General features: G+C 38.7%; 1 protein-coding gene across 1 annotated transcript in view; it reads right to left on the bottom strand.

Moving 5' to 3' along the window:
* Positions 1-18,407, bottom strand: part of NMT2 (N-myristoyltransferase 2) — a 31,141-nt gene that overhangs the window by 5,954 nt on the left and 6,780 nt on the right. The window contains exons 2-10 of the mRNA XM_009559071.2: positions 16,995-17,130; positions 12,055-12,199; positions 9,931-10,049; positions 9,742-9,833; positions 9,519-9,635; positions 8,700-8,870; positions 7,459-7,567; positions 3,696-3,866; positions 2,814-2,981 (exon numbers count right to left, since the gene is read on the bottom strand). Of these exons, the coding sequence (XP_009557366.1) occupies positions 2,814-2,981; positions 3,696-3,866; positions 7,459-7,567; positions 8,700-8,870; positions 9,519-9,635; positions 9,742-9,833; positions 9,931-10,049; positions 12,055-12,199; positions 16,995-17,130 (1,228 nt within the window). The remainder of the gene's footprint in view (positions 1-2,813; positions 2,982-3,695; positions 3,867-7,458; positions 7,568-8,699; positions 8,871-9,518; positions 9,636-9,741; positions 9,834-9,930; positions 10,050-12,054; positions 12,200-16,994; positions 17,131-18,407) is intronic.

The raw sequence follows: 18,407 nt of genomic DNA on the forward strand, positions 1-18,407 counted from the left end.
TCAAAATTCAAATAAATCATAAAGTCTACAGATGTAGTTTTAATTTAGTATCTAAACACCAGCAGATTATGTTCAGGTTAATATCTTCTGATATTAAGTTCCTGTTCAAAGGTACTTGCTCCACAGCACTACCAGACCATTAGAGCAGCCTCAGAATTGAACTTCTTCCCCGTTTATAAGCTCTCTGCAGTTCTAGATCTAGAAACTCAGTGTCAGCTTCTAAAACAAAATATGAAGGGTTTGGGGGGGGATTATTCTGTGCAAAATCCCACTCTTTGCATGCAGAACACATGGAACCTAAGCACCTAAGTCCAAATTTGGGGGTTTGCATTGGAGGTCAGGCGTTTTGTCCTATAATTCTCAATATTTTACTAGACTTAGCTCTGAGCTGATCTTATATAGCATAATATGAAGATAAAAATCAACATTAAACTGACATACAAACTCTAGAAGCAATTTGCCGAGTTGAATTTCTACCTCCAAAGTAAAAGTATAGAAATGACCGTGGCAGGTTGTCCCCAGCCAAGAGCCACCCACTTAGCCTTTCAGTCACTCCTCTCCCATGGGATGGGGAGAACATAGAAGGAAGGCAAGGCAACTTGTGAATCAAAATAATGACAGTTTAATAGAGAAAGCAAAAGCTGCATGCGCAAGCAAAGCAATAAGAGGAATTAATTCACTACTTCCCACTGCCAGGCACCTGTCAAGCCCCTTTTGAAAAGCAGGATCTCAGCATACATAATGGTTGTTTGGAAAGACAAATGCCAAAAACCAGGAGAATCCACCCACCACCCCTCCCTTTGGCTCCTATTGCAGAGCACAACATCACATGGTGTGGGACATCCCTTTGATCAGTTGGAATTAACAGTGCTGGCTGTCTCCTCCCAACTTCTTGCCCACCCCAGGCCTTCTCCCTGGAGGTGAAAGAGAGAAAGCCTTGAGGCGGTGCAAGCACTTCTCAGCAATAGCCAAAACACTGGTATGTTATCAGTCCTGTTTTAGGCACAAATATGAGGCATCATATGAGCTGCTAGGACAAAAGTTAACTCCATCGCAGCCAGACCCAGTACACTTGCAAAGAAAAAGCTGTGAATAGGAATGCATTTATCATTTCTCTTCCCTTGCCTCTTTTTCCTTATCTAAAAGCCCACATGCTAGATCTGCAAATGTAACCAAATTGGGCATCTAATGATGCAGACAAGCCCAGCAGGTGCTTTGGAAATCCACAAGTATCTAAACCCTGGTATTCTGAATATAAAGATCCCATTAAAAGAGCAGAATCACGCATCACACTCGTAAAGAAATGCAGACAGGGAAAGGTGCAAGGCCTTCCAGTTACACACATAACTGCTTCCTTACCAGTCCTATCCACCTAGTGAACAGCCAGCCACTCAGCTTCCTATGCCACACTTCAAATGAAGACCAACACATTCATTTTTCACTTCGACTTTTAAGAAAAAGTTGGATTACTATTTTTAGCCACTTCTGAAAATTACACTAGCCATCTTCCTGTACCTTCATACACCTTAACTCCTTTAAACGTCTCTCTCTGAACTTCCTTTGCTAGTATTCTGGCCTTGAGTAATGGGGTTCTATATTCCCCAGGAGTTTTCCTTCCCAAATTCAACTCAATACTGCTTACAGTTCAACAAGCCTCAGCAAGCAATTCCCATCACAGACATCTGCTCAGCTGCAGTGCAGCATGAACATGGCTGAGACAGGCAAGCTGAAGGCTAGGTGGCTGCTTTTATGCAGCCTTAAGTATGAACAGATGCAGCCTTTGCAGACCATCATGGGCTTCAGAGAAATCCTGTGCTACACGCAGTGCGGATGACTCTGAACAGGGCTGGCTGAAGCACAGCTAGCATCTGCTTGCATTGAGCACTCATCTGGTAGGTGTAAAACCACAAGCAGTGCCGCACCAATAGTTCAGCTGGGAGGAGCAAACTTCAAGCATGAGTAGCAGAAAACATGCCTGAGCAATGCAGCACGCTGGGAATGCTTGCTAGAATGGATACTATGGATGGGATGAAGCCTATGCAGTGAACTGCCAGGGTAGACAGGTGTCTGAGAAGTCATTCAGAGTGCTGGGATGTGCATCACCTCCAGAGCTGTGCACCACAGACTACACTGGCATTTGCATTGCAGTCCCATGAAACCATGATGATTAAGAACTGCTAGTTTTTCATCAGATAGCACTAAACTCTTACAATTGTCATGTTTATAAACTTCATTTATAATCTCTTCCCTTCCGTTCAACCAAATAATCTATCAGTAATTCCATGCATGAAGGTGTACTTAAAAGTTACAACACAGTATCATCTACAGAGCTTTACAGGCTGCAATGAGTAACAAGAAAAGATGATAGAAGTTGCATAAATAAACTTTTCTATTTTGTAGAAATAAAAATTAGTTTAAGCAAGCAAACAAAATGTAATTAAAAAAAATCTAATAGAATTGTTAAACTCTTCTCCAAGGGAAACTATTTTAGTGACATTTTCCATTCTCCTGGTGGTTGGTGAACATGGTCATCAGTGTGCTTTTGGATGTTTACACAGTTCAGGCTATTGCAAACACTTATCTTCATGCACTTGTCATTCCTTAGCATCACTCAAAGTACAAAGAAAAAACGAGTGTAGTGTTCTACATTTTAACATATATATTGTATACATCTCATCAACTGTGTTCTGTGCTGTAGACAGTAAAAGAAAACAGAACATAATGGCATGGATAAATTGCTGCCAGTTCTTACCCTGCACCACACCTAAGAATACTTTTAAAAAAAAGCAGAAAAAAACCAACCCACAACTTACCAATTTAGCTATAATGAGTGCATCATTCATTAAGTCCAAGAGGGGGGTCTCTGTATGAATATTGTAAAAGGAATAGGCAGCTTTGAGGCTTTTATGAACAGGATGGTGCATCACTGTTGAAGGTAATGTGTAGAAACTCAAGAAGTCTGTTAAAATACCATTTGAGCCCTACAGAAAAAAAAAGAAGTCAATTAAGAAGTAACCACTCTGTAATTGGTTACACTAACATGTTCTACAGAAAGTAAGTAATAAATATAGAACAGTTTTGCACACCATAACTATTATGGTATAACAGGTAATCTTGACTAAGATTTGAAGACTCAGAATTCTTGCCAAAGACGCATATATCCATCAAGGCAAGACTGAAGCCTGAAATAGTCACTTCAGAATAGCAAACCAACCTCTAGATCTTTATAGTCTATTACACCAACATTTTGACAACTTATTGCCAAAGCATTCCAGTTTGTTTCCCAAGCTCAGGCTTCTACGAACAAAGCACACTTCCAAAAGGTATAGATTTCTTTCCCCAATGAACTTAGTTTTAAATTTTTTTTTTAAATCTGACAAATCAAAGAATCACAGAATCATTAAGGTTGGAAAAGACTTCTAAGTCCAGCTGTCAGCCCAACACCATCATGCCTACTAAACCATGTCCCAAAGAGCCACATCTACACATTTTTTGAACACCTCCAGGGATGGTGACTCCACCACTTCCCTGGGCAGCATTGTTCACATTGAGGAACATTTTTCTCAACTTTCTAAAAACAGGAAAAAAAAATTACTGTATTTGTATCTCTACACTTCAGAAACTGGATGCTGATATGTATTTTTGTGAAGGGGCACTCATATATACACTCAAGAAGTAGTTAGGGCATGCTTTACCTCTACTACAAAAGTGTCAATAATATGATCCCGAGGCAGAAACCAGTGGGCTACCTCTTCTTCATCCATCACAGGAGCAAGATTAAACTGTTTCAAGTAAGTGTTGATTAATTCTTGTACTGCTTTAGTATCTTTTTGTTCCATTGGTCTCAAACCTGAAGTCTTTGTGGCCTTGTTGCAACAAAAGAAAAATAAATGTTAAGATGTTGAAAGAAAAACTGCATACACAGCAAATGCTGAAATTAGGTTGCAGAGTCACTCCACTTGCTATAATGCATTTTTTATTAGCCTACTTTACGCCAACCACCTACTTCATTGTGCTACATTACAAATGGCTTTCAATCAGAATTCCCTGTAGTCTAATTATTGAGAGTGTTAGGGGTACTTCAAACTTTATATTTTGCTACTGAAACAACTTCATTCCTCATTTATTAGTATGGTGAACAGCCTAGACTTCACATGTTTTTTTTGTTGAGTTTGGGGTGGGTTTTTGTGGTTGTTTTGTTTTGAGCTTTTTGGGTTCTTTTTTAGGTCAGTCTACTTCTTATCTTCTTGTAAACCACCTAGGGTCCAGACAGGTAAACAAAAGCAATTTGCGTATCAGAAGTTAATCTGTAGATAAAAACAATTGCAATTCAAACTTGTGAAAATTACAGTCAACCTATAAACCAAAGTCTGCTGATAAAATTTAATTAGAAATTATTTCACAAAAAACCTCCACCCATTCATAATATTTGCAAACTGCCTTGTAATTCGACTTTCTATAGGGGCACAATTACCCTTCTCTTAAGAAAAAACATCTCACAACTTACAGCTTCCTGAAATTACAAAGCTACAGTATTTTAACAAACAAAGTTACTTATTGGACTTTAAAGACCAAAGGAGGAAAAAATAGCTTTCTAGTACTATGCAATTAATGTCTAAACAAGCAAAAGATTTAGTTTTCTCTCTAGCTTTTGTTAGCTTTTCTGAATATTTCCTTTCAGTGAGGCTAAGGCTTGTTCTCCTCAGAGCTCATTTCTGCTGTTTCATTCATCTGAGCTACATACTTGGGCTTGTATCACATTAATCATAGCAAAGTCAATTGCAAGAGCAGCCAGGTAGAGACTTGATTACTGGAGGCCTGAAATTAGTGTAGCTGATTATGCTCTGCTCAAAAGAAGTTATTCTGGGGAGGTATTTATTCACGTACTCTGGGAGTCAGCAGCCAGATGAAAAATCAAGGCACATTTTGCCTGCTTATTATATTTAAGTTTTTCTGCTTCCCTGAGCAGCCTGAGACTATGGTTTGCCTCCACAACAGTCTGTCATCTAGATTTTTAAATGCCCTGAATCCAAAAGGATATTCACCTGACTTGTCAACATGATGCTTCCTACGCCGTTCTTCATTCATAACCTCTCCTTATGAATTACAACATGAAAGGTTAATTTCAGCTTCACCCAATCTTTCATCCCTCTTCTACAGCCATACACTGAGGCAGGATGGGAGAAAAAGCCGCGGGGCTGGAACGTCTTTATCCCCCAGCAACACTAGGAATGGCCACCAGTAAATGATTATTTGCACCCCAGAAGTAAGGGAAATTGCACAGAACTCAGCTAAAGTTTGTTTCCCTGGTCCACCCATGAAGCTGCACCAGGTATGTGAGTATCCTGGCTCAAGATCTCAGTCAGGAAAAGACATACAGATACAAACATGTTCCTGTCCTTATTGAAAACCGCCAAAATTTACCTCTTTTGGAAAACTCCTTGGTTAAGATATTAAACCTTATTTTTCTTATATTTATAAGTACACGCACAAACACAGCTTTCAGTGAGGGGTTGTACTTCCTAATTACAGTACATGTTATTTCTGAAAACCTTTTTAATTCAGACTATTCAAGTAATTAGGAATGATTAATTCCTCTTAAACTAAGATGCGCTCCCAGTGGCAATGATATTCCAAGGACTCTCAGAAAAGAGGTTAGAATGCAAGAAACAGCATTTGGTGCTGAGGGACAGGACAGCATGGCCCGAATGAACCAATTTGTGTGACCGTAGTTTATGGTAACAGCCTGAAACTGAGGATAAAGATCCTCAACAGCACTGAAACAATTCCTTAAAAAAAAAAAAAAATGCTCCAAAAAACCCAAAGCACAAGATCTAAAGATAAAATAGTAAAGAGCAGCGCAAAGATTACCTCTTTATTTCCCATGAGAAAAGCTCCCAAGTCCAATCTATTATAAAAACAAACAGTTGAGGCAAATGGATTCCTAGATCACTTGGTTTTAACAATTGATTTTCCAAGCACACATTTTCTATTTGCACATCTCTGTAGAGTATGTTTTAGAGTATTCTATGAATGAAATACTATGCATGCTTTGTTTTTCCTGATTTATTTTTCTGTTGCAATATGGATTTTATGATAAAGAAAGATGATCAGGGTACAACTGTTGCTGTTTCTAGATTCTCTGTACACTTTTTATACTGTAAGATCCTTATTCTTGAAACTATTCTTTTCCTGTATTGTTTGCATGAGAAAACATGAGTTGCCATCAAAAACCTGTATCTGAAATTGTCAACTGCACCTTTTTAGACAACAAAAAATGCCTTCAAGATGATGAAATCTCTATTTAGCTCTCCAAGATTAAAATCTAATTAATTTGGTTATTAACTCTTCAGATCTGAAAACTCCTGCCTGGCACGCAAGGGAGAATCTGCATATGCAGGCAGCCCAGGAAGCAAGTCTCACTGACAGCAGCAGGAGCTCAGACCAAGCCATGGCATGTACTTTATACCGAGTGTATTACTCAAATATCTAAGTAGAAACAGAGCCTGCAGCATCAAGCTAAATATAACAAAGAGACACAATACTCCAAAGGCAGGTAAATCATTATGAAGTACTACATGTGAAGAAAAAAATTTCATTTTTAACCAAAAGGGAGGGTTTGTTTAAATAAAAAAAAGGTTTACTGATATGGTATGGGTAAAGGATACTCTGCAACCCCTCCAAACAGAAGGGTAGCTTTTAGAAGCAAAGAAATTATTCTCAGTGATAAAGCTTAGATCAGCTTCTATCGGCTATTAATTACAGCAAGGAGATTTTTTTAAAAGTACATCTCAGACTACTTACAGTGATTTGCCCTGTCACAGAAATGCATCCCAAGGCTTTTTGCCAGCCTAACTATTAGCTGCAAGCATGAGAAAAATTATTTTTAACTAACCTAGCTACGCCAGAACACTTTTATTTTTCTTTGCCACTCCACGCAAATAAACAGTACACAACATAGTGAGGTGGCTTTTGCTGAGCCTGCTCATTGCAAAAGAACAACATGCTCTGATAGAACCAAAAAAGCTGTGAATTAGCGTGGAATCAATAATCCCACCATAATCAGCCAGCTTTCTGATGGACTTCTCTGAGAATTTTAAGACACAAACTGTTAATTTTCTGTTCTAGTAATCTTTTATCAGATTAATCATACCAAGTACAGTCTTACGCCTCTTCAGCTCAATCCCACGTGTTTATGAAGTCAAGGTTTCTGTTTTTCCTTTGTTTGTGTAAGGCTTTTGGATCAAAATTTGTATTTTCTCCATATACAGATCTACATTTCCAGCACTCTTCTGTTTAGTAAAACCCTTAAGGTCTTTTTCATCAACCAGAGGTTTTTTTTTCATGTCCTGCACGCACTGCCTTTCCACACAAAAGCCTGTGCTGTCAGAGACAGATGGAAGGTTATTTTGAGCCTCACAAAAACTGCAGGGATTCTCTAGAAGTCATATTGCTTACATCAGGAAGTCTGTAGAGCTTCATTGTTCTTTGTAGAGTCATGTTTCTACTCAAATGTGAAAATTTCACCTCCACCAATTTTCTGGGATTCAGCGATCGATGCCAATACCTGGAAATAAAATTAATAATGAGATTAAGTAGCATTTTCAGCATCAGCTTTACTTGCATCCATTTCCCTACTTTCTTGCATTGCTCCTTCGCCCCTCTGAATTTGTTTCTAAGCAAGCCTATACTATGTCTGTAAGAGTCTTGAGCTCAAAAGGAAAAGCTATGTCCAGATGATAGCTTTTAAACAGGACCCTATCACTTTAATCACTTGAATCTAAATAAATGCCTTTTAATACAGAATGAGTAATCACAGGGCATTTTAGTACTTCCCATAGCCTTGACAATCGCATCATACTTAAATGGTAAGATCTATTTTCTTGTACAGACAGGACCCCATGCTCATGTCTAAATAGTTTGTTGAAGGCTATCTCCTCTTCCTAGGTCACTGTGCAATAGAACATCCCTGGTTATTCTAACACAGCATGGCTTTCTGCCCGGCCCTCTCCCCCCTTACTTCCTTAGAGAGACTTACAGGATCTTTGGTGTTGACTGGTATAAATGCCATTTCAAATCACAAAGTACCCTGTCTTCCATAAGGACAGACAGCTCAACTAATACTGGTGGAACTGAACTTCCCCAGCAGAAATAAAGCCCATTCCAAGCAAATTAAATTATACTTGACTGTATAAAGCTCTTCTGACATGACAATTTTCCTGTCTTTATCAAATGCTGATCAAGTCCTCCTTTATCCAGGAAAGATAAAAGTATTTCAAAAAACAAATTGTACAATTCCCAGAAATGCTCTGCCATCTTTGGCAAGCAACCAAGTCAGCAGGGAAGCATCCCAGCAGAGAAACAGGCCACTTGAAAAACACAGGTATACAATGTTGTCATTGCTACCATGGCTTCCACCAGAAGGTCAACAGAAGCACCTATTAGTCTACTTGAGGTACAATAAACAAACCTAAAATTAAATTTTAGTCTGAGAAGCTGTTTTATCCAAGACAAGGGAAAGGGGAGGAGAGGGGACCCGAAAAACTACCCTGACAAACACTCAAGCCTTCAGGTTAGTCAAGGCCACAACACTTAATTTCTTCAAATATTATGCTTTTATTGTTTCTAGCCAATTACATAAAATGTTTCTTTTAAAATAATATAGGAACCGATATTATTATGAACATCACCTAGGTTACCTGCAAGTTGCCACGGGTTTGGGGAGTACTACTCCAGCAGTGTAAACAGCCTGAAATATTCCTTCCAGGTTTACTCTTCTTGTTATTTCCCGAATCAGTACAGGTGCTACCCGTTTAGATCTCAGTTTCTTATGGACACAAAGAAAATTGATTTCTACCATTTTCTTCACACTAAAAGGACATTAAATAGTGGAAAAATTAGAGACACTTGCGCATTTGACATAAAAATAAATGTCACTTTGCCTGTGACAAAGTATAGCTGCAGCAAATATCGATCTATGATATTGCACCTGCAATGGCAAATTGTGCAATATGCAAGCTGTGTCTAAGGTGTTTTTCAAAGCTCTATTCAGAGATAATTGATTGCCTTCCTTTAAGATGCAGAACAGCATCCAAGCACAAGTTACATGGCATCATAATACTTTATGACTGTCAGTGTATGAAGACCCAGCCAAGGAAGTCCAGCTGACTGATTATCCTGTAAATACTTTCCAGTAGGGTCAGAAAATTCTATGTCATTATCTGTATCATCTATCAATAAGGAAATTCGTTAGATATGTATTTCTGGTCTTCACTGCAAGGAGCCCACAGGTTTTTTATTGGTTTGGGGTTTTATTTTTTTTGGGGGGGAAGGTGGGGGCAGAGAGGAAGAGAGAAAAAACAAAAAAAAATCTGCTACATAAACAGGATTATTCTGACTCTTTGTGGTCAGTGAGCCTCCTTCTCTCTTTTTAACTTCTCTGTGGCAATGGATACAAGTCTAAAATTTGTCTCATGGCGTTATTCTTTTACAAACACAAAATTAACAGCATGTTTTACCTGTCATAAATACGAATATTTGCAGGGATGGCACTTATGAATCCTACCAGTTTTTTGTTTGAAGACACTCTAACACCACAGTGCCATTGGGGTAACCAGCCCGGCGGACGTAGTGCCCTAGAATTGATGACAGAAATAATTACAAATTACTGCCTAAGAAGATGTAATAAAAACACCCTTCTTGGCACTCCAGCCAGAGCAGAATGTGGAACTTGCTACTCACCACAGAAGAAATTCAGGTGAATAATCAAACCTAAACATATTATCATCATCTTCTACGTAATTCTCATTTAATAGTGTGTATAACTCTTTCAGCTGAAAACACACACAAAAAATCCAAAGATTTATCCACACACATCAATCAGAATAAACTGCAATGATTTCAAGTGCATATAAAAATTGTTCTACTTACAACTTCAGCGTTGCTAAGATCCAATGTGTCCCACATAAAACCCTGTGGCAAAGAATATGGCTCTAGGCGGACATTGTCCTTATCTGGTTCGATTGCACCATGTGAAGTTATAACTTCATCTTTTGAGGGAGGAGGAAAAGGAGGGAAATGAAAAAAAAAAAAAGAAAAAAGAACAGTTACATTCCTAGCTTTCATGACAGTTCTCTCAAAACCACATTTAACTCACACTGTGTATTTTCTCATAGTTATGTGACAGAAACATAAAGCTTGTACAAAATGCTGACAAATATTTAGTACTGTTAGCTTATACTACTTTTCATTCTCACAGATTGCATTCAGACTAATGACTCCTTCATCAGAGTATATATAGATATGCACAAAACCACTCTACCTCAACTGATATCCAGTATTTTGTAATACAGGACAGCAATTTATCAGCGCATGCACAGCACCTAACCAGCCACGAGATCCTTGGTCTCACCGTGAGAAACATGTTGCACGCACAGCTAACGTCCTATGGCTTGGATCCCGTTTACCACTGACTTGAACAGACCTCAACTCAACAGGATTATTCGGGAGCAGTGGCAGGGCAAAGCCAGGGCACTTAAGGATGCCTGGTGAAATGTGAAATTTGTTCCTAAAATTCCTGCATGGAAGTGTTTTCTTCTCCTCCCTTACTTCATAACTCTGGTCCCTTGGTATACAGCTCTCAACAGAAGTTGCTTGTCTTCTATGGAGCTGCATTTGCCAAATGTTCCGTTGTGGCAAGAACTTTTCCCAAACGATGCACAGTCCTGACGAATTGTTATGGCCTGCCATCTAGTTTGGGAAGTCATCATTACCATCATCTTTACATAAACTCTGCGAAGTATTAACAGCCTAAATGTTATTGTCACTACACAGCAGACATGACCTAACTAAAGGACCTATTGCCAACAACCATAACTAGAAGGCAGAAGGATTCTGAAGTTAATTTAACGCAAAGATCCCTACAGTTATTTCTTGAATCAACAGGTTATTTTTTTTCTACCTGAACATATCCGGTATATAAAATAGTGAAGATTTCCCAATATGTTTATTCAGCAGATAAAGACTTAAAAAAAAAAATCAACAGGATCAAGAAAAAATTCATAAATGCTGTTGAACAAAACCTCTGCCAGCCAAATTCAACAAAGAATATTTCTACTGAACAACACTAACAAATCATTTCTAGAGCCAATGTATTGGTCCTTTTAGGCTGGCAAGTGAGAGACTCATGTCTATAGAAGTGCTGGAAGATATATTGACTAACCTGAACTGAACTCCTAGAACTGTTGCGCAGATACCTATACTAGCTCTGAAAAGGCTTCATTATGGCCAGAATATTTTTTGATTTACACATCAGCTTATTTTGCCTGGGTTCTTCCTCCCCTTGGGCTAGGTTATTGTGACAATTAACCATTAGTTTACAGAGGTATCTGGATGGAGTTTGTAGGGAGAAAAGCAAGTAAGTTCAATCCAGTGGAAAATAATGCATCAAGGGACTCTGCTCTGGACTACTCTATGCAAGCAAGTCAAGGAGAATGAGATCACTGTGGATGAAGCTGCAGAAATGGATTAATATGAAATGCTGCACTGTGGAGAGACAGAGCAGAGTGCTTCTGTGCTTTAGACTCTACCTTATTTCTGCTTATTCTACAGTCTCCAAGGCCACGGAGAGAAACGTGCAGAACAGAACAGTAACCACTATCGCACTAAGACTGCTTCACTTGTGGGTTCCCCAAGTTTAGTTGACACTTGAAGAGCTACAGCTGCTTAACTTGAAGATAATGAAGGGGGAAAAGGAGGGTGGAGAAAGCAACTCAGCAAAAGCAAGAGAGTCAGCAACTATGTTCTCCAACAAGGACTAAGATTTACCAACTGTGTTATCAGGGATCAATATAAAAAGTAATCTGCCAGATACCTTGGAGAATTAAAGGCAAGGAGAGATAACCTCATCATCTCACTTGTCACCACGAACAGAGATTAAGGATCTCTACTACACACAGTCCAATTTCATGCCCATCTCAGAGCACATGCCACACAGCTGGTACACATCCCTTCAGTGCTAAGGCAGATCTTATGCCCAGGTCTAGTTAAACTTACTGAGTTTAGGTACAGGCTGCGTATCCCAAAACTGGTATTTACGTTTGGTAGCCTCATCAATATTCTTTGCTGGGCCTTGGCATGCAGAGAGCAGCTCCATCGCTCTCTGGATGTCTTGAAGCTTCTGCATTGGAATGGCTGGATTCTGCACAGAGACAAATGAAAGAAGCAGCTTATGGAGCATGTTTGAACAAACTGTACAAATGTTCATTTATTTTACTGTTACGTATTCTTTCTTGCCCTCTTCTCATCACAGTTCAGGTATAATCTTCGGAGACAGGAGGGCGGACAGTTAGGCAACAGACAAGCAGCTTCAAAAAATACATAATAGTTTTGAGTGGCGCTTGCATAATCATGAAACTTCAGCACTTTTAACACAAATACTGCAGCATTAAGGCAGGGCACCAATATCAAAATAAAAAAGTTCTTATGTTTCCTGTCTCTTACCCAGCAAAATGCAATAAACCAGCAAGAAGCGGGTCAGCTTATATATCTAACAGTCTACAGATATCACTGGTACATACAGAGATGTTTGAAGTTGTACTTTACACATAAATATAAAATAATATTTAAATACACTATGGTTCAATATTTCAGGGACATTGTATTGCTACAAATACCCACTTTTTACCAGCAGGTACCTTACTGCATCGCATCACATGTAGGAGTTAACCATCTTGCCATTAATGCCAACTGTGCCAACAGTCACAACTAAAGATAATTTTAACTGATAGAAGCAGACAGACATAAAATAAATCAACTTTCCACTCAGAAGCTGAAAAGCTTTTATAGAAAAGTTATTTAAAAAGCATAAACCTAAGGCTAAGAATTTCTAAACAGAATTCTTAAAACTATCAATTGGTCTGAGTAAGCGTAACTGGAATGAGAATTTTACCTGCATAGGACAGTACAGAGGAATAATGGTAACAGTTCTAAACCTAAAAGGTTTTTTCTTTGTCCCTTATTTTAATCTATTCATTTGCTTGTTTTGCTGTCTCCCAAGTGGTTAGTCCTGTTCTGAGGTACCTTAACAGCATGCTTGTGCTCAAGTTTTCACAGACTGCAGTGCAATAAACACATTTGAAGGCATAGTCTCAAATGGATTGGAAAATTTTAAGCAATTCTGCATAGACATTTGAAGTCAGATCTTTTTTTTCTGAATATCAATGGGTCATTATTTCCATACTTCACTTTGTCTCTAGAATTCATGTGTTGAAAACCCACCATAAGTTATCTGTGATAATGATGCAAAGCTTCATTTGGATGGGTACCTGCCCCTAGTAGCCTCAGTCACAAAAGGAGTAAAACACCCTGCCTGTAGCTCAAGCAAACCATCATTTTCTACTTATAATAAAAACCTGTACTGTCTAAACATTATGCAATTTCTTCATTAAGTATTGCAAAATGTTACCTGTGAGCATGCTTTAAATGCCTATCATCTGAGTAGTTGTGAAGTAACATATTTACACTTTAGAGCAACACTATTACAGCACTAAAAACCTTACCCTATTTCTAGGTCCAGATTACAGTGATGCAAGTTACTCTTCTCAACTAAAAATCAATTTGTCTATTACATGTTCCCCTGATATCAATACTTCTATTGACCCTAGATAAATTCTGAAATTTTATCAGGAGATTATTAAATCAAATATAAATACTGACAAACTAATTTATTTTGTATGCTTATTTTGTCTCTAATGTTTTTATCTACATTAGGAAGAGGAAAATACAAAACCTAAGAAAAAGATATTAGGTTCTAAAAGACCTTACTAGCATAAGTAAAATAAAAAGTTCATGTTCTGATAGTAAACACAACACAACTAGGGACATCAGGAGCAATCTCCTTTCTTTTCAACATGTTCAGAGATTGGCCTGGCTAAGAAGTTTACTTCCAGCCCTTTTTGTTTTCCTTTAATTGGAAGCAAGAAAAACTAAACAAAACTTCATGTGAATTAGAAAGATGAGTAATTTTATTTCATTTCAGTTAGGGGAAATCTCCTCAGAGCAGAAGATGGCACGATTGTGCAGTAGGGCTGAGGTTTGCAATCCTTTTATTCTTCCTCAGACAAGATCTAACAGGAGACCTTTAATGGCCCCAAGCCTTGCAGCAGAGCTGGTGGGACACCCATTACCCACAGGAGGAGAGAAAGTTAGGGACCACTTAGCAATGTAACCATGCTCAGGTCCATAAGAACAGACCAGATGCATTGGAGAGTGCTGGCTGATGTGACTACAACTAGCATCCATGAAGTTTAAAAGCAATTAGTGGAGGTTTCTTATGACTGGAAGAAAGGAAATGTCACACCCATCTTCAAGAAGGTAAGAGGGAGGATTCTGAGAACTCAGGGGTCAGTAGTGTTTAACAATCTAGACATTACAAGGAGGGCTGAACGTGAGCCAGCAGTTTGCTGGCCAGCAAAGGAGAGCTGCATACTAGGTTGTACCAGCAAAACCAGCCAGCAAGTCTTCCCCTTTATCTGGCATCCCTGAGATCACATCTCAGTTTTGGTTTCCCCATTACAAGGGAAACTGATATAGTGGAGTGAGTTCAATGGAGGGCCCGTCAAGACGACTCTGGGGGCTGAAGCGCATGAAAGACAATACGATGAAAGACCTTGGCTTGTTCAGCCCTAAAAACAGAAGGCTAAGGGAGTAGGAGAAGTCTTATTGCTGCCTAATGGAAGGATGTAAAGAAAACTGAGGCAAGACTTTTCAGAGAGGCACAATAATAGGACAAGAAACTGGACACAAGTTGCATACCAGAAAATTCCACTTGATCAAGGTCTTTTGAGATGGGCAGTGGAGTGTCCTAAAGGTCATCATAAGTATACAATGTCAACAAGCATTTATTGCCCTGGTTACACTTGTGCCAGTGTTCGAAAAGTTCGAAAAGTATCATAAATACAATAGGGAGAAGCCACTTTTTCTCATCTCCAGACCATGCACCTGTTTACAAACTCACCTGGCCTCCAAATCTTTCTTTTCAAAATAATTTTCAATGAGCTCAGAGGCCGCTCTGGGTATTACCTGATGAGTTTGCCTGTATTCTCTTAGAGGTACACAGTGTCAGTTTCCTCAGAAATATTGTGTAAACTGCTTTTCAATCAAGAACAAGCAAATACTAACAGCCTAACACATTGCACATAGCACAAGGAATACAAAATCTAAATATTGCTTCAGCAGCAAAGAAAGTAAATATACTTCTCCAAACTGACTCAGATCAGCAGTCTAAGATGCTCTTGAAAAATCTAAAACAGGAAAGTTGTGCAAGGCACAGAAATTTATTGGTGTGTACACCTAGAGCACAGCAAAGAAGGCAAAAAGAACACCCCAGTCAACATTGATGCATTTTCAACTAGAGAAAAGAGGAAGCCATATAAAAATAGTAAAATGGTTCAGCTGCCTAGAGCTGGAGAGAAAAATTTAAGCAAGAGCTTTTCAGTTACGCCAGTGAAAGAGAGAATTTTGTAACCTTGCTAACAAACTGGTTAAGCTTCTTGAGACAGTAAAATAATCATGAAGAGTTCCATTCTAAGTACACAATGAGGAACAAGGAGAGGCTTACACATCAGCAAAATGCGTTAGGCCAGAGAAACAGTGTGCAAACTGCAAGGTGCTGAGGACTAAAGTATTGCACATGAAAACAAAAAGAAGTGAAGCAGCTTCCTTTTAATTCAATTGGAGAGAACATAACAAACAATAAGTTGGGTCAGCATGGAACCAAAGTACTCGCTGGATATTGCAGCAATGAACTATGTCTTTATGCAAACATTAAAGTCGCCTTCACTTCAGTTGTAAAAGAGTTTGAGGTTACTTGGTTGTCACCTGCCAAGAGCCATCTTGTATTAGTAATTCATGCCCCACGCTTTATAGAAACACAATATTAAAGCACGTGGCGAGATCAGAAAGCATGTAAGATCTCTCTGCATATTGTAATGTGTCCTCTGTGCGAAATCTATCCATTCAAAGCAATGGAGGTACAGAGAAGATCTAGAGGGACAACTCAAAATCTAATCAGTGTGTTAGCAAGCCAGAACACAACCTTTTCACCAAAATATCCCCAATGTACTTGGCAAATCTTAGAGAATGAATAGTATTACTGATATGAAAGGGTAACTATCCACATTAATCTGATTAAACAAATATAACTACTTCAATACGCTCAATGTTCCATAAACTTTCTTATCACATTATAAGCTTCAGTTATCAGGCTCATATTTCTCTCCAGATAAAAGTTGTATGCTATAAAGCCACCGCATCACATTATTCACCATTCATTTAGAATATGGTAGTCAAAAGCATTTAGATAATGTTATTTTATCACAAAGTCCATAAAAATTGTACATCCCCTCAGGTCATTTTGCATTCTTACTTATAGCAGGGGCCTTCCAGATGGCAATAATTTTCTTCAGTCTGTATCTCCACGTTAGAGATTACTGCTTGTTACGCAAGATGGCATGCTGCTCATTTGCCCAAACAAGACTCTGGTTAGTGCAGCAGGTACACCTTCCCCCCTACTGCTCGCTGTGAGATAGTATTGTGCTGTATAAGATACTGAAATCGCACTAAGCCAAGTTAGATGGTGGCTGAACCAACAGCAATTCATCAAACAGAAAACATATTTAAAAGCATTACCACTGCAGATTAAGATTCCCTGCAACAAAGCTGCCACTAGCCTGAGTTCTAACTGCTGGAAAAGGAAAGACAAAACACCTCCTCCTCTGCTTTTCTCACAGTACACCACCATGGTGGTGATGATGACTCTCCAGCTAGCTTCATACAGTCTGCAAACACCAGGTCTTACTTTGCTTCTGTCTTTATTCAGGACAGTAATCATTTGCTTAATTCTGATGTGTTATGGCAGAACCACCAACTCACAATATACAAATTAAAATTAAATTAGAAAGCAAGCACAAATTAAAACAGAACAAGGCTCTCACTTTTGAAGGCTGCTGAATTTTAATCTCCTGGGAGTCAGACGCAGAATCTGATTTGGTGCCTCCAGAACTTGGTTTCTCCTTTTTTCTCTTCTGCTTCTTTTTCTTCTTCTTCGCTCCCAAATCCCCTCCAGGACTTCTGCCAGAGATTCAGAGAATGTGCAATGAGAAAAATCAATACCACTGAGCTTAAAATTAAAAGCAAGTTAAATATGGAAAACCCACCATTTTAATATGAAAAATCTAACAGTAGTTTGAATGTGAAGAAAAATCAGGGAGAAGAAAAGACAAGGGAAACCAAGAGCACTGGAGAAACACTTCCTGCAAGTGCTTTCTAATTTGTTTTATATGCAGACCCCAGCACAACCAGGTGTTTTGACACAGTAGCGTCAAACTGTGACACTATTTAACAGCCAGTGCTCTTCTCCAAGCTATTACCTAGCACAAACGTGAAGTGACCAAACTCAACAGAATTTGGAGGAACTCAAGAAAGTGCAAGAACTGAGGAAAATAACCTCCTTGGAAATTCAGTAACTATTAGTGGCCCGATAGTTTTTTCCCCTTTACGCTCAACCATCAGGCACATGTGAATTTGAGAAGAATCCATACAAAAACATTCTGTTTCACATTTGGGGAATTTTGTTTCTAGCTTAAGTAGTGATGAGTCTGGCTGAAGTCTCAGTGAGAAACAATGCAAAACTAACGAAATATTTGTGCTTTAAAACAATAAGTACAACAAGGTCAAGTTTAATTAAAAAGCACAAAAAACACGGTATACATTGCACTTGCAGGTTCTGACACGTTTTGACTATTGATAACTCCTTTCTTTTTTAAGGTCATTCTAATGTGACAAGCAATCAAGACATAGAATCAAGATTAGATTAGAATTTGCAAAGTGTGGGAAGTGTTGACAACTCTCAGACAGAAGGCAAATAAGGAGGCAATGAGTCAGTTAACACCGAACCCTCTTCACAAGGTTAATCTCCCAGTAAAACCATACACACATAACGGAGCTCAAGACAGATATTGGAGTTTAGGAAGCTTGGGTGTTTTACAATGGAAAAGAAAACCAGCAATGCAACAAACAATGATTTATTTTAATTCTGCCAGAGCCAGATCTGACACTGGCAAACCAAAAGAAAGAGAATTCAGAAGAAGGGAACTAAAATTATTAAGATCAACACGTTTACCACGTTTACAAGGGCCATGCCATTCACCGTAACATGCTCGCTTTCAAGATCACAATACTCAGCCTTAGCATCTACACCTTGTCAGAGCTGAAGTTGGCAAGAAGACACCCAAATGTTCAAATGGGAGGCCAAAAGCCTGCAATTAATCAAACGCACAACTAAACACAATCTCATTTTTGTGAGGTGATGACTTCTCTACAAGAGCCTGTAGTGAAAGATCAACCCT

The sequence above is a fragment of the Cuculus canorus genome, chromosome 2 (assembly GCF_017976375.1).
Source record: "Cuculus canorus isolate bCucCan1 chromosome 2, bCucCan1.pri, whole genome shotgun sequence".
NCBI lineage: Eukaryota > Metazoa > Chordata > Aves > Cuculiformes > Cuculidae > Cuculus > Cuculus canorus.